A 14,911-nucleotide genomic window follows, 5' to 3' on the forward strand; every position below is an offset into this window, starting at 1 on the left:
CTAGTGGGATGAGGTGAAGATTGAGGATGAGAGTGAGTAGAGATGTGGAGACAATACAAGTGGGATGAGGTGAAGATTGAGGATGAGTGTGAGTAGAGATGTGGAGAAAATGCAAGTGGGCTGAGGTGACGATTGAGGATGAGTGTGAGTAGAGATGTGGAGAAAATGCAAGTGGGATGAGGTGACGATTGAGGATGAGTGTGAGTAGAGATGTGGAGACAATGCAAGTGGGATGAGGTGAAGATTGAGGATGAGTGTGAGTAGAGATGTGGAGAAAATGCAAGTGGGATGAGGTGACGATTGAGGATGAGTGTGAGTAGAGATGTGCAGACAATGGAAGAGGGATGAGGTGAAGATTGAGGATGAGAGTGAGTAGAGATGTGGAGACAATGCAAGTGGAATGAGGTGAAGATTGAGGATGAGTGTGAGTAGAGATGTGGAGAAAATGCAAGTGGGATGAGGTGAAGATTGAGGATGAGAGTGAGTAGAGATGTGGAGACAATGCAAGTGGAATGAGGTGAAGATTGAGGATGAGTGTGAGTAGAGATGTGGAGACAATGCAAGTGGAATGAGGTGAAGATTGAGGATGAGTGTGAGTAGAGATGTGGAGAAAATGCAAGTGGGATGAGGTGAAGATTGAGGATGAGAGTGAGTAATGTGGAGAAAATGCAAGTGGGATGAGGTGAAGATTGAGGATGAGAGTGAGTAGAGATGTGGAGACAATGCAAGTGGGATGAGGTGAAGATTGAGGATGAGTGTGAGTAGAGATGTGGAGAAAATGCAAGTGGGATGAGGTGAAGATTGAGGATGAGTGTGAGTAGAGATGTGGAGAAAATGCAAGTGGGATGAGGTGAAGATTGAGGATGAGAGTGAGTAATGTGGAGAAAATGCAAGTGGGATGAGGTGAAGATTGAGGATGAGTGTGAGTAGAGATGTGGAGAAAATGCAAGTGGGATGAGGTGAAGATTGAGGATGAGTGTGAGTAGAGATGTGGAGACAATACAAGTGGGATGAGGTGAAGATTGAGGATGAGAGTGAGTAGAGATGTGGAGACAATGTGGAAAGGATTATGTGAAGATTGGAGTTTCGGAATGGTAAAGGATGACCAGATAAGGTGAAGATGGTGGATGACTTTGTGAAGAGACCTTTAGATCAACCAAGTTGCAGGGTTAAGAGAATGACCTAAAGAGGATAAGAAGGGATGTGCCACTGCAGACAAGATAAGGATTGGGTGGGAAGATGACATTGTGTAGGGATGAAAGACCAAGAGGACAGCATTGCAGGATGGAAGAAGGACATTCAAAGATGCATCCTTAATACCTCAATCCACAGGAAAGAAAGAGGCAGGAGGCTGAAGCTGAACGCAAGAAGCAAGCGGAGGCAGAGGTAAGAACGTCTTGCACTCTTGTTGACATGCAGACTGCTGAGAGTGCTGACCAGAGCAGTGAGTGAGCGAGAAGGGGCACTTCCATGGCACTTTAGTAGTCGCTCATAAACCTGCTTACATACATCAAAGTCAAGCCTTGCACTTCCCTGCATACACCGACTTTTCAGTTGAATGAGTACAAAAGTGTACTGAACTGTGTACAGCACTTACAGATTTCTCTCCTTGGCATGGCGTTGCCAGAACTAGGGGTTGTATTTTCCAAATTTGACATGAAAGTGAGTGCAGGACTTAATCAAGTTAAGATTTTGAAAGCATGCACTCTTTATATTGGCGCTGTAGCTGGGATGGAATAGAATACCACTGAACAGTGAGGGTGCATGATATTGAACCTTAGACTCGGCACAGTTTGTAACTGTACATGTGCCGTGCATTGCACAGTTCGCCGCATTTATTGAAAACTCAGGTGCCATTTCATGTTTGTTACGTGCAGTTCTTTAATTGTCGCCGTAATTGATGGCTGTCTATCCCCTTGAATTCGTTGATGGTGATGGAAATCTTTCACTTGATAAAGGCTTGAAAAATGTATGGACATTTTTGTGGCTTGAAAGTCAGGTGGAAAAAGAGGCAGCGGAAGTGAAGACGAATATTATCGGAAACTAATTCGGAAAAATCAACAATCAAGGATACTGCAGGTACACGCGGTGTGATGAATTGTTGAAATAGGAGGATTGAGGGGCGTACCTAAGAAGGCATAATTTTTTTCTGATTTTCAGTTTCCTCAAATCTCACTCCTGGTTTTGTCCAGGAACTGTTTCAAAACCCTCAACCCCACTTCCTATTTCCTGCTGTAGAAGTTCCATCTGTACAAAGTGTTAATTGGGTGAAAAAATTGAACAGAACTGGTACGTCTGTGTTTAAAACCTGACTCATTGAATTGCCCTCAGCATCCGTAACTTGTATAACCATTCTGTAATCTCCCCTTTTTTTTGCAGCGCAAAAAGAAAGAAGCTGCCTCTAAAACTGCCGAGCCAGCGGCAGACAGTGGAGAAGCCCCGGCACCAGAGAAGAAATCCCTAGGCTCCAAGATGAAGTCTGGTCGGAGGATGAACATCAAGGTCTGTCAAAGAGGGGGCAGGGCTTCAGCAAGTACGAGATTCACATAGGCGTAGCCACTGGGAGAGAACTTGTGCTTGTAGTTGCAGTCTAAAAGGTCCAGAACAGTCCCAGCTTTTACATGTCAATGTTGCAACCCCGGGGCTGCGTGATGTGTGGCATTTTTTCCCGATCCTTGAGTCTTGCCCCTAGAAATGGGACACTGATTTTACTCACTTGAACACAAGTCCACTTATCTTACTGTTCCTTGTTTTCTGCACTGCTGCCCCCCCTTCCACCCTCCCTTTTTTTGGCCTTCCAGTCCATGATGATGAAGAAGGCTGGTGAGGACCTCAAGAAAGAGGCAGACGAGACAGCGGCTGAGAAGGCCCAGTTCATCACCGACAACGTCAAGATGGTCAGCGTGGAGGGCATGAGCCAGCGGGACCTGCGCTCCCTGTGCGAGCGGCTGCACGACCAGCTCATGCAGGCTGAGAGCGACAAGTACGACCTGGAGGTAGAGATCCGCGATCGCGACGTTGACGTAAGTTCACCGCCAGTTACCGAGCGGTTGCCGTTGGGACGATATTTGCAAAACAGCCAGTTTGGCGTTGCATGAAAACTTCCACGTCACCCAGTCGTGCAAAATGAGTGTGCGGGACTGTCGGAACCACTTTTGATCAAAGACCTCTGAAAGATTCTTGCAGAATAAAACAGCGGGAAGTCTTTAACCTTTTTCACAAGTATAATGCCATTCGCATGGCTGGGATTTTTCCCCTGGGTGGGGGAATAAAGAGCTCTTCAGCTGCAGCCAATTTCATAGAGCTGCTTAAGCACAAAATTTGCTTGAGCGTGAGAAAACCTTGCTTGATAAATCAGGTAACCAGCCAAAACTCCATGTGATGTATATTTTTTGGGATTGTATTTAGCTTGTTTTTTGGTCAGCATGACAATCAGATATAGTTTTAGCTGGTAACCTTTGTTTATTAAGCAAGTTTTTTTCTTGCTTAAGCAAATTTTGTGCTTAAACAGTTCTATGAAATTGGCCCAGTTAAGAGCTGATAAGCAACAATGGGAAGGGGTCAATTTTGAGTTGTTTTCCCTCGAGCAAATTGGTGATTTTCATCTCCATTCATCTTTTTATCGTTTTCTTTGCTTTGTTCTGCTTGTTATCCTTGAAAGTGAAAGGTTCATTACTATGAGAATTGAAGGGCATTTGCCTAGGGCCGTCACCCATTATTTTTTCTTTCAGTTCTGGCTACACCATGCAAACTGTGTTGACTACAGAGAAAAACGTAATGCGGTACCCCCTCTCCCAAATTCTCTGCTACCTTCTGAAATGGTTTGACAGCATTTGAGGCACACGGGGAATTCGTTAATAACACGTTGACTTTGAAGAATAAGACTTTGAAGACTAGGTATTCTTTCCGAAAACATCACACCAGTCATGCCAGGACTGATGCTTGGTGTGTCTGATGCATCATAATGGAAGTCACGGGGTTCGCATAAGAGATTCCTTGTTTCTTTGAACACCAGACTTGTGAGATGTAGTTCATGGTACAAAATCAGCACATTTGAGGCTTAAGAGGGTAAAGGTCTTGAGTGGGAATAACGGGGCTACGGCTTGATCATTTCTAGCTGTGCTGAATGACTCGTGTCCAGCACTCAGAGTGGAGTTTGTTCAGTTTGGCAGTTTCACTGACTGGGACTGGACACAAGTTCTGGCAACCAAAGAAATCCATGCTTCCATTTCTGTTCTCTCATCCCTCCAGATTGCAGAGTTGAACAGAAGGGCAATGGAAATCAAGGGTAAATTGTAAGTATCACACGGGGGTGGGCCTTTTAACCCTCCTTTGGTTTTACAGCACAAATATGCACGCGTGCCCACAGTCACTCTCTTGCATGTGTTTTCTACATGGAACACAAACATGCACAGGTTCAGTGTGTACATAGTTGGTTGCCTGCACAAAATGACCCAGGGTCTTCTGTGCAGTCCTCTTCACTGCATTTGGTTTACTGTACAATGATGCACATGTAACAGTGAAGCACAGTTGTTGGGCAGCACAAAAGTGCAATCTGATATTCCTGTGAGGGACAGTTGGTGCAGTGCACAACACAACACAGCTGTGCTTCTTTGAGACGTTTACCAAGTGACCCAAAGAGTGACTTCAGCATAGGAGGGTTAATGCAGCTTGTTGCGCTTTCTGACCTCACTTGCTGCAGCTGTAGTACTTGAGATTTTGCCAAGGCCGAAGAAAGTGGCTGTGAACCTTTGAAGGTGGAAGTGGATTCATTCAATGGCTAAGGGGAGCTTCATCGCAAAAGTCCCATCGTTTGGGTGTGAGAAATCTTAGTGTGGGACATAATCTCTCATTCCAGGCTGCATCTGAAGTGGCTATGGCTTTGGGTTTGTACCATAAGTCTACAACAGACAGAAAGCCACAGACAAAACAGTGCCCGTTTCTCAACACTGCGCGACATGAAAGAGAGCCCAAGTGTTTGATGTTTCGCTTTTTTTACCCCATTGAAATTTTTTTTCACTGACACTTGTCTTCCTATTTTCCCCTAGCGTCAAGCCCACATTGAAGAAGGTCGAAAAGGTTTCTAAAACTGACCAGGTTTGTAGTTGGATCTTTCTATTTGTCCAAAATGCTGTTGTAGCCAAGTCCACCACAAGTCCCTGCAAGTTTATCCCAAGTCGTGTAGTCTTAAAAACCAAGTCACAAGCTTTTCAAATGAACTGTGAACCATTGTCATCGTTCACCCAGTCAAGTATGACTGGTCTTGTAAAAGGACTTGTGATGCACTCTACAACAACACTGGTTCTATTGGTGATCGTTTAAGTGCTGTTTTATTCATTCCACTTGTTCCAGTACTTTGTACTGCATTGGGTATTGACAGCAGCAACTCTTACAGCACCATCCATCAGTCCTACACCGCCCACTTTATACCGTATCAATCAAAGAGTTTGTTTTCCCTTTCCTGTCCTTGCAACAGCATCAGCATCAAGATTTCCGCGAGAGCCTGAAGAAGCACGAAGTCACCAACTAGGAGCCGCATTAGCACCATGTGCTGTTCTCACAGGTGAGGCGGCTTTGAACCCTACTTCCTTTCTTCCTTGGCCATCCCCATGCCCCACCCCCTCAATCCGCCCCTCGTCGTTAGCTCTTCGCAAGGAATAAAGTCTACAAGTACCCCAACCCAGCCATTGTAGTTGGCACCTTGTCACTTGAGGTGCAACAAAGTAGTTTCAACTTTCTCCACATTCTCCTCGCACAGTAAGCCACTTGCAACTTAAATTTGAATAAAATCTGGTACATGGTGTTATCTGATTGCATAGAAACGTAACAATTTGAATTCCCCAGACTAAAGACACTGTTGCTATACGTCGTGATTCGGGGCAAGCTTTTGCTTAGTTACATAAGAGACGCCTTGCAACAATACACTGTTCTCAATGGATAAGGAACCAGTCCATTCCAGAGATGGTGGTCGCTATGCAAAAGCTTGCATTTAGTCTCTTTAGTTTGGAGAATTCAAGTTAGGTTCACGTGAGTTTAAAGAACCCAAGTGTACCAGATTTTATTCAAATTTAACTCGTAAATGGCTTATTGCTTTTGTAATGGAGCATCCAAGTCAAGTTGGGTCCGGCATTCATGAAGAAAGACTTATATTGCCCTAACTTCAAACATAGACAACAGTATCATTCATTGTGAAAACGTGAGACTAAAACCCATTGAAGTGGGAAAAGTTATCTTTGCATTTCAAATGGAAAAGTGCCCTGGTGCGGCACAGTTCCGGAAAACACCGTGCATCATTGAATCTATGATCCCCTTTGCGACTGATTTTTCTCTTTGCTTTGATGATTGTTTTTCAGGAGTGTGCTTGGTTTTCAATAACCTTAATCCCCGGCCTGTTTCACCAGTAGAGTTGCTCCTGTAGCCAAGAAAGTAGAGAGTAATTTGGGTTCGAGTTCAGAAGAAAACGGCTCGCCTTTGGTCAAGTTCCTTTGATGTCAGACCATTCTGGTGTTCAGTGATGTTTCTGTCGATCTTTGTTCCATGCATACTCCACCGACGCTGTCTGTTTTTACGTACAAGCATTATCTCAAATTCTTCAATTGACTGAGCTTAAACTGTTGCAAGGAAAGTTCTTTTTTAACAGGAAAATGCTGGCAGATACACTACATTTTTGAGTTGATTGACTCCTTCAGGAGTGCAATTCAGAGGTGCTTGTTTCTCAGGTCATGGGGATTGATCTCGGGATTTTTGCCTTGAGTGTTTTTTAGCCATAGGTTTTTTTTTTGCCTTTTTTTGGAGGGCAGTGGGATTTGCTATGGCATTATGTCATGATATTTACCATGGCAGGTTTTTTGCCATGGAGTCTGTTGTCATGGGCTGTTCTCAGTTCTCGAGGGAATTTGTTCCTGGAGGTTTCTGTGAGGAGTTTTTGATACAAAAAAATTGAGTGGGCCGGGCCATTGCCCTGTTTTGGACGTGTTACTACTTTTAGAAAGTAAACTATTTATATCAATGTGTTGAATATTCATGAGACTCCTTGGGAGTGGCTAGTTCTTTTGTTGGTTTAATATTAATAGCTGTGTACAGTTGTAGCCTTCAGTAGCTCTAATACTAGCACATTTTACACATTTGTGACTTAATGCTTCATTCTAACCAATGAGTATCCATGCTCATGAATATTTATGAGTCGTATTGCTTGTAATACTATACATTAAATTTTGTGATGTTATTTAACCAGTAACCATTTTAAAACAAAGACGAAAAAATTAAAATGCCGATTTTAAACAGCTCAGTGTAACAAGAGATAAGTGTGCATATACTTTCCTCTTATATATGTTAAAGTTTTAATTTATTAGCCCACTTTAAATTGTTTACGTACATGTGCATTTGTAGTGTAATACATAATGGTGTTTTTTTTTGAGACCTGTATAGACAAAGTGCATGCCCATGTCGTGTGTATTTGTTAACACAGTGGATTATGAAATGCAAGACTTGCATTTTGAGGAATAATTTAATGACTTGTTCCAGTGCTGTTACGTCCACAGAATTCGGTTGATTTCATGAAATTGAGACACTGAACTCAAGCCTGTGGTAGTAAGATGCAAACTGAAGTTAAGGCTTTTGTGGCAATACAGCGTATAAGGGTAATTCCAGACATGAGGGGTCCAAAAGTGTGACATTTTCATGTCCCTGTTACATCTGACCTTTGTTATTTGACATGGAAATATCACCGGAATTGATTTCAAACTATTGCTATTTGGTTAGCAGGTAATTTGCATTAATTCCATCACTTGTGGAGATTAGAAAGTGTGGTCTGAACTTACAAAATCAAGTCAGATGTGACTGGGACACGAAAAAAATGGACCCCTAATTTCTGGAATTACCATAAACTAACGGCGGGGGAGATTTTTTTCTGTTGAAACTCACCCAGTAAAATATGCCTGGTTCTTTGTAGTAGAAAAAAGTGTGCATTGAAGGTAATAGTTATGGGAGGGTTCCTTTTTTTTGGGGGGGGGTTGGCGATTGGTCGCTGTTGGATGTGGAATAAATAAATAAATAGCCTATAGCATAATTTGACCAATGGGTAATGTGGACAGAGTGGAGAAATGATCAGAGTACACTGTGATATAGTTGGGCAGTGGGTCATGTAGTATTCAGCAGTATTCGGAATAGTTTGAGCTAGCCCACCTCATTTTTTAGCGGTTCATTTTTCAAAGTTAACCGCCGTGTTAGAGGTCAGGATTGGGTGACATTTTGGAATTTGATTGAATTGCGACATTTGGCTTGGAGCCTAGACTTCCCCTAGTCTGTAACTGCATGTAAAGAACTTAGTCAGATACCTCTACCGACGCCTCTTTCATTTTAAGAAAACTATATTTTTGCTTTTGTTTCTGCTACCATTTTACCTTGACATTTTATCTTTCGCTTATTTTCCTTTTTCAGCTTTTGCTATATGAATGTTGTAAGTTAGGCCCCTACTTTGTTGATCGGCTCAAATTATTTTTCATTTCGGATTTCAAATTCGTGGCAATTTAGATTTTGTTTAGCTACAAAAGAAGACAGAGATGAAATTACACATGCCCTGCTTTTCTGCGACATTTCTGTATGTAACAAAGACATTGACGTATCGAAGTGTATCGTGATTACTTTTTATCAGATAATAATCTGTAGTATTTCATGAATACATGTAGTTGGTCAGCTGATACTTTTATGTTAATAAGCACAGCTGCTGTTTATGCATGAAGCTTGCTAGCAGTGATTGGTGGAAGCTAACTGCACAGTAACCAGCGATCACGAAGTACATGGCGAGTAATGCCGATTTTGTCAACATACAGTTCACTCCAACGGGGAGGCCGAGCAACAGTTGCGTACATCGCATGATGTGAAATGTTCGAACAGAAAATGACGAATGTTGTGGATTGGAGCTTTTTTATGGCGTTAAAATAAGGACTACTTTGGTTGTGTTTTATGTACTAGAAATACATTCTCTGCCCTTTGATTTACATAAATTAATATGATCTGTCAAATTTTAATTTGTGCTCAAAGACGATGTAATATAACCCAGGGAGATTAAACACTTGTGGGAATGTATGTGCCTTGGATGGGTACCATTATGCTCGGCAGTGGGCACCAGGGAAGAAAGTGGCAATAAGCAAGCAAAAGTTTGTTGGACTGCGCCCAAATTTGACTACCGGGAACAACTGCAGATGGCCTCGTCCACTGTGATTAATTCTGTGAGTCAACTCAGCAGTCATTGAGAAAATGCGTGAATATATGTTGATAAATGTTCTTTTAATTTATAAGTTTTAACGTTAGATTTTTTTCCGAGGTAACAAATTTCGTTGTGCGTGAAAACCCCAAGCTTTTGAAAAAGAACCCTTTTCATTACGTCTGGACAAGGATTGCAAAGGAATGTTTCATGAGTGGTTAAAAGTTGAATGAATCTACGTAAATTAGAACATGGTTAGAATCGTGTGATATGAAGAAATAATTACAGTGTATAGCGACTGTTGAATAGTGTACCGTTACGTTCAAGAGCCATAGAGAATAAACCAAGCCTGTATGAAGGTGTAGTCACTGCATTATTTATTTTATTATTATTTTTTAAACTTGGTTCAGGGATGAGATTTATAGAGATTGTTGTCCGATTTCAGGATTTTTTTTTCGTCAGGATGTCGCTGATTTCAGGATATGTTAAACAATTTCAAGGATAACATTGAGCACAAGAAATGGGTATTGTATAAATGGGTGTTAATCTATGTCGGCAAACGCGATATTAATTTATATTTACAGTAGACTCAATGCAGCTATATCAAAACTCATGGAGATTACTGTATTTCACTGATGCTTCAATTTCCTCTGAGCTTGGATGTGTGGTACCCAGATACATTGTAAAGCGCGTTATAATTTCTGTGGTGGTACCACCATCCACGAAAAATGATAATATTCGAACTAGAGAAGCGTGTGCGACGTCTACCCGTTGCAATTTAATACAATTCTGTGGTCTTCACTGGTAGCGTAGCGCGGGCCAGCCCTACGCTGATTCGCACGCATGCTTTGTTCCCGAATGATCTTGGTTTATTGAAAAACCCAAATTACACAGTGCCTGCTTGATTTAGACTTCAAGGTCCACGGCTATTAAACGAGAAGCAGGTTAATAACTCCGTCAAGGGCGAGAATCTCTCGGCTTCATAATGATTTTTCCTTAGGCAGTTGTGATCCAATTCAGACTTTACGGACAATGAAATTGATTTCTCATTGTAAAAGGAGAGAGAAATAGCAAAAGATTTAATATTTCTCTGCCACACATTAATCCACTCGTCGAGATTGAGAGTTACTTTTTCAAAAATGAAATGCCGTAATTTATTGTAAGCGGCTTTTCTGAGCAGACGAAGCAGCATTGCTGGGTTTAATATGAAAGGTTGTAATCCATGTAGCTCAACACAAAATATCAGAGAGGATCCAAACCTATTTTTTAGGGGGACACTTTGAGGAGGAGGGCAAAAATTTAGATTTCTTTTCACGTAACCTTTTAGCACTAGCTAGGGGGCACATCAGAATAAAGTTAAATGCTTAGGCCTATGAATATTTTGAGACGCGTTTGGCTCGCTTGGGATTGTTTATTTTAGCGCTGACCTTGGGTTTGAATGAATGTCTAAGACGCTGGTTTGGGCCTATAGAAAACTGGATGCGGATCTATAATCAATTTTGCCATTTTGTTGCGGGGGTGGAGGAATTTGGAGTTTCTTTTCGGTGTGACTTACACCCTTTCTGAGGAATGGGGGTAAATTTGGGGGCCTTCACACTTTTGGGAGGAAAGGAAATGGAACATTAAACAAATCGCCTGTTTTCATTATTTTTGGAAAAAAATCCCTTTTGGGGCGTTGGATTGGCTTCTGTGTTCCCGCTCCACTTCCGATCCGCCCTTCTCCGACTCCCAAATAATTATGTCCCCTCCCTAGCGTAACATTGCGCACGCAGGATTATTTTTGGTTCCTTGAATAGTCTGTTCGAAAGCGGTCAAAACTTCAGTCCAAAGAAATAGCAGTTCCAGTGTTAAGGTACATTCATCCTTTTTAATGACCACTTTCAATATTTTCCTCCCCCTGCTTCATTTTTACATTTAACAACTTCAATTCTGGATGTTGTCTTTTTTTTTCTACTGCCTTACTGTATATTTATTTGAAAGTACAGTGGAAATCTTTAATCCTTGCCTCTTGTTTCCAATGTTTCCGGCTTGCTCGACAAAGAAGAAACCTAAACACCGTATTCGATGGAGTGCGTCCGACACAAATATTGAAAAGAAAAATTTCCCAGAATCGTATTTACTTGTGGAGGTTATGGATGTCAGCCATCTTCCCAGTTAGTGCTTCGGGAGGGGATGCCAAACGGTCTACTCATGTTTATCCCAATGGAGCAAAAACACCGACCGGGAAGATGGCTACCGCGTATAAACTCTACAGCGGCCCTGGTAGCATTTCTTCTGGATTTTCAAATGCTTTTAAATATACAGCATGATCAGTGATACACACCAGTAACACCGTTACCGTTAAGAATGAAACTAATCCATGGGCGGATATTTCTGGTCAAATATAGGGGTGGGGGTGATTTCAGCGTGGCGCATAGTCAGTGACTTAAAACTTGAAGCGTGTGTGTAGGGGGTGATTGTATTGGTACCCCCCCGTCAAAAGTGGGGGTGGGGGATATATCCCATATCCCCCATACCCCCCGTCCATGGACTAATCAGATTACAAATTGCCAATGTGACGTTTGGTTCTGTCAACGATTCATACATATAATAAAATAGACCCATAGTAGTCTAAGACTGAAACAAAACACAAACAAGCATTCTACAATAACCAAAAACTCCATGTATTATTAGAGTACACAGGAAGGATGATTTGAGATAAGAAAACAAACCCGACGCGTAAGTTCAGTGCTACTGGCTTCTTAATCGGTGTCATGTAAGATCTTGACCTGCTGAAAACTGCACTGTCTCAATCCACAATGCGCATGTCTCAGCATTGTACGCTGATTGTCAAACTGTTGTCACGAATACGTGTTACTTTAACATAGAAGTCTTACAAGATATTTTGTTGAAGAAATACAATTCTACATTTTGGTACCGGTAAAATACCACAAAAATGTCTAACCATTTGGACGTCTAAAGAAAAGATCACCATACTTTTTGCATCTCTTGAACTGCATTAGATTTCTCGTTCATAAGAAGCTGACACGTCGTTATGAGACCGAAACCGGTTTTTATCGTATATCGAGGATGACTATATCAAAATCACAATAATACCTACACTTCGTATGTTATGTACGTTCATGATGCCCATATAATAATTTAACAAGGCCGGCCGTTCATTTTAGCCCGCATAACATTTACCTGCCCTTTTTCAATGAACATAACAAATATTCTAATGGTTATTATCTTAATGCAAGATGTTGCGAGGAGTGCAGAAACTTCACTTTAGTGAGTGGACAGCGATGTTTATCGGGGATTTGCCCTCGACCCTACATCAAAAGGTACTAAAACGACCCCAGACGTGCTGACACGCCACAGCTAACATGGGCTAAAGATCTGCCACTTGGCCGGACCCGACAACTCAACGTGCGAGATGTTACGAAGAAGACCACTATCGTCCTCCAGATGAAGGAGGGACGTCTGCTGGTTTCCATCCCTTCTCACATCGAGCTTACCGTCACCGCACTCGACCCAGAACAGGCCGGGGAATTGCCCACCGACTCCTTGTGCAAGTTTTTCATCAAACGCTCTCCAGCTACTTTGGTAGATCACAGACTGTAATTCGCTGACAGCTTAGAGTAATGTACCACAAAAATTTACTTTATCATCGGATTTTTGTACAGGTTCAATTTGGATTTTAGCGGAGAATTTGGTTACAAGTCAAATCCAGTTCTTGAATTAAATAAGCTTTCAGTATGGTGTAGGTTCCAAGTCGAATCGCGGCCTTTAGGGCTGGTATGCATCAAGGGAGGGCACTATCACAGTGAATTGCATAAAATTATACGTCAAACATTTTACACATATTGCGATCACATGGGACCCAACACTATACTTCCACTAAAACTCTTCGGAAAAATAATTAAACAACATACAGGGACTCTCTGAGTGTGTCCGTCCATGATCACCGCGCATAACTATGCATTATGTCTTGCATCGTCTCGCATACATTTCACTAAATGGTTTTTGTATATAATTTCATTATTGAAAAATGAAGTTAAACCCTCAGCAGAAAACATGAGCCTTGTACACGAAACTCACCGATGTATACTTTGCTGCCAATGATAGTAGAGAAGCGTACCGTGAAATGATCAGACGTCTCCACAGCGAATGCAAATTGATCGAAAGACGAGCTGAAATGGCTTTGGTTAGGGTACGGACCAAACCACTCTCCAGAGTGTGTGTCGATTGAAGTACAGGGCCTCGTTCTACGACGGTAGATGGACCTTTCTGTGGTGAAATATAAACGCATGCGCCTGTGATTTTCGTTGGCAAAGGTTGCTTACATGAACATGAAAATTGACGAACCAACATGAATAATTACATATCCCCCCCCAAAAAAACACAATTCCGAATGAATGCCTTAAGGTTAGAAGGCCTGTACACCCCGTCAGATGTATATTATGTGACGCACACTGTTTTATCGATGTATATGTAGATAATGTAACAATGAAGTGCGAGGGGCGTTTTTTAACATCGAATTCATATCGTAGGGGGCAGTTTTTCGTGATGCAATGGGTCACTACAGAGATCATTTAGCTTATAACTTATATTATGCTGAACAACAATTTAATGTGAAACTTCTTTTCAAAAGACATTTTTCATGCGTAGGATGAAATACCGGGAAAATTTCTTGGAAATGATAACCAATTCTGTTTTTGCCTTGGCACGGTTTACAAGGTATAAAGTTGGACTAACTGGAAATGTCAAGTATACTAATTACTTCCAAGGCAGCTTCGAAAAAATTATTGCGTAAAGCATCACACACTTATTTTAAGTAGTCCTACGAGCAGTTTTACGCATTTATTAATAAGGTATTACAGTAGGCCTCAGTAGAATTTTTATGGCAACATACCATCCTTTGAGGCCCACAGGTTGGACGCCTCTCGGTCACCGCCAATAGTTGTCGAGTATCGCAGCGTGGTAAGGAGCGTCTGCGCGTTGAAGCCGCCCCAGCGATAAACCGTGCACTCGGTTGGGCGTGCCACGGTGAGATACCATAGTAAACCCGTAGAATCAGCTCTGGGTTCTTGGCCGAGGTAGCATATAGTGTCATTGGCTGCAGGAAAAAAAATCAAAAAATCAGAAGTGACAGAATGAATACGGAGACAACAGCACGGCCAAAGGAAGATTTAAAATGACCATCAAATTGTGGAACACTTTATTAACACTCTAGAATATTTTTTAATGGTCCTTTTCAACCAAAATTGGTATATGACAGCAGAGAAAGATATTATTACAAGTGGCATTTAGGAAGCCGTTGATGCAACATTTTGTATAGTCATTCTTCTTTCCATGCACAGAAAGTCAACTTTCTTACCTTTGATAGCAGTTAAGGTAAGACTAAAAGTCAGGGCAACCACAGCGACCAAGTTCATGTTTGCACGGCATCCACAGGCCTACAAGCACAGAGATTCCGCTGAAACGCCCGATTTTATGCCTGTCCATTATTTTGTAAGAAAAAAATTGAAGGATCAGTGTGACGTCAAAAACAATCGCCAAATGTCGAGACCAAGGTGTTGCTGCAGGTGGTTATGAAATCTGCTTTGTTTTCTTCCTTGCTTAACCTATGCACGGCAGGGCCCCAAACTTGCTGACATCACTTTATTTTAAGCTGTTTAAATTTGATCCTTCTCGGTTTGAAATCGGCAATCACTGTCCACTAGT

At 41.8% G+C, this 14,911-nt stretch overlaps 2 protein-coding genes across 4 annotated transcripts in view; one reads left to right on the plus strand and one right to left on the minus strand.

Annotated features, from left to right (window-relative positions):
- Positions 1-9,569, plus strand: part of LOC110977986 (uncharacterized) — a 29,495-nt gene extending 19,926 nt beyond the window's left edge. For all 3 annotated transcript variants that reach the window (XM_022232576.2, XM_022232577.2, XM_087130465.1), the window contains 7 exons: positions 1,333-1,386; positions 2,380-2,502; positions 2,802-3,023; positions 4,252-4,295; positions 5,049-5,097; positions 5,477-5,563; positions 6,354-9,569. In XM_022232576.2, coding sequence (XP_022088268.2) covers positions 1,333-1,386; positions 2,380-2,502; positions 2,802-3,023; positions 4,252-4,295; positions 5,049-5,097; positions 5,477-5,530 — 546 coding nt within the window. In that variant the 3' untranslated portion in view covers positions 5,531-5,563; positions 6,354-9,569. The remainder of the gene's footprint in view (positions 1-1,332; positions 1,387-2,379; positions 2,503-2,801; positions 3,024-4,251; positions 4,296-5,048; positions 5,098-5,476; positions 5,564-6,353) is intronic.
- A 2,168-nt stretch (positions 9,570-11,737) lies between these two features.
- Positions 11,738-14,814, minus strand: LOC110978026 (uncharacterized). The gene is made up of 4 exons (XM_022232656.2): positions 14,565-14,814; positions 14,100-14,303; positions 13,286-13,474; positions 11,738-12,819 (listed from the first exon to the last, which is right to left on the minus strand). Exons 1-4 carry the CDS (start codon positions 14,620-14,622, stop codon positions 12,566-12,568), a joined length of 705 nt encoding a protein of 234 aa, XP_022088348.2. The 5' UTR covers positions 14,623-14,814; the 3' UTR covers positions 11,738-12,565.
- Between the last annotated feature and the right edge of the window lie 97 nt (positions 14,815-14,911).

The sequence above is a fragment of the Acanthaster planci genome, linkage group LG20 (assembly GCF_054643075.1).
Source record: "Acanthaster planci isolate LZ-2023a linkage group LG20, COTS_SCS, whole genome shotgun sequence".
NCBI lineage: Eukaryota > Metazoa > Echinodermata > Asteroidea > Valvatida > Acanthasteridae > Acanthaster > Acanthaster planci.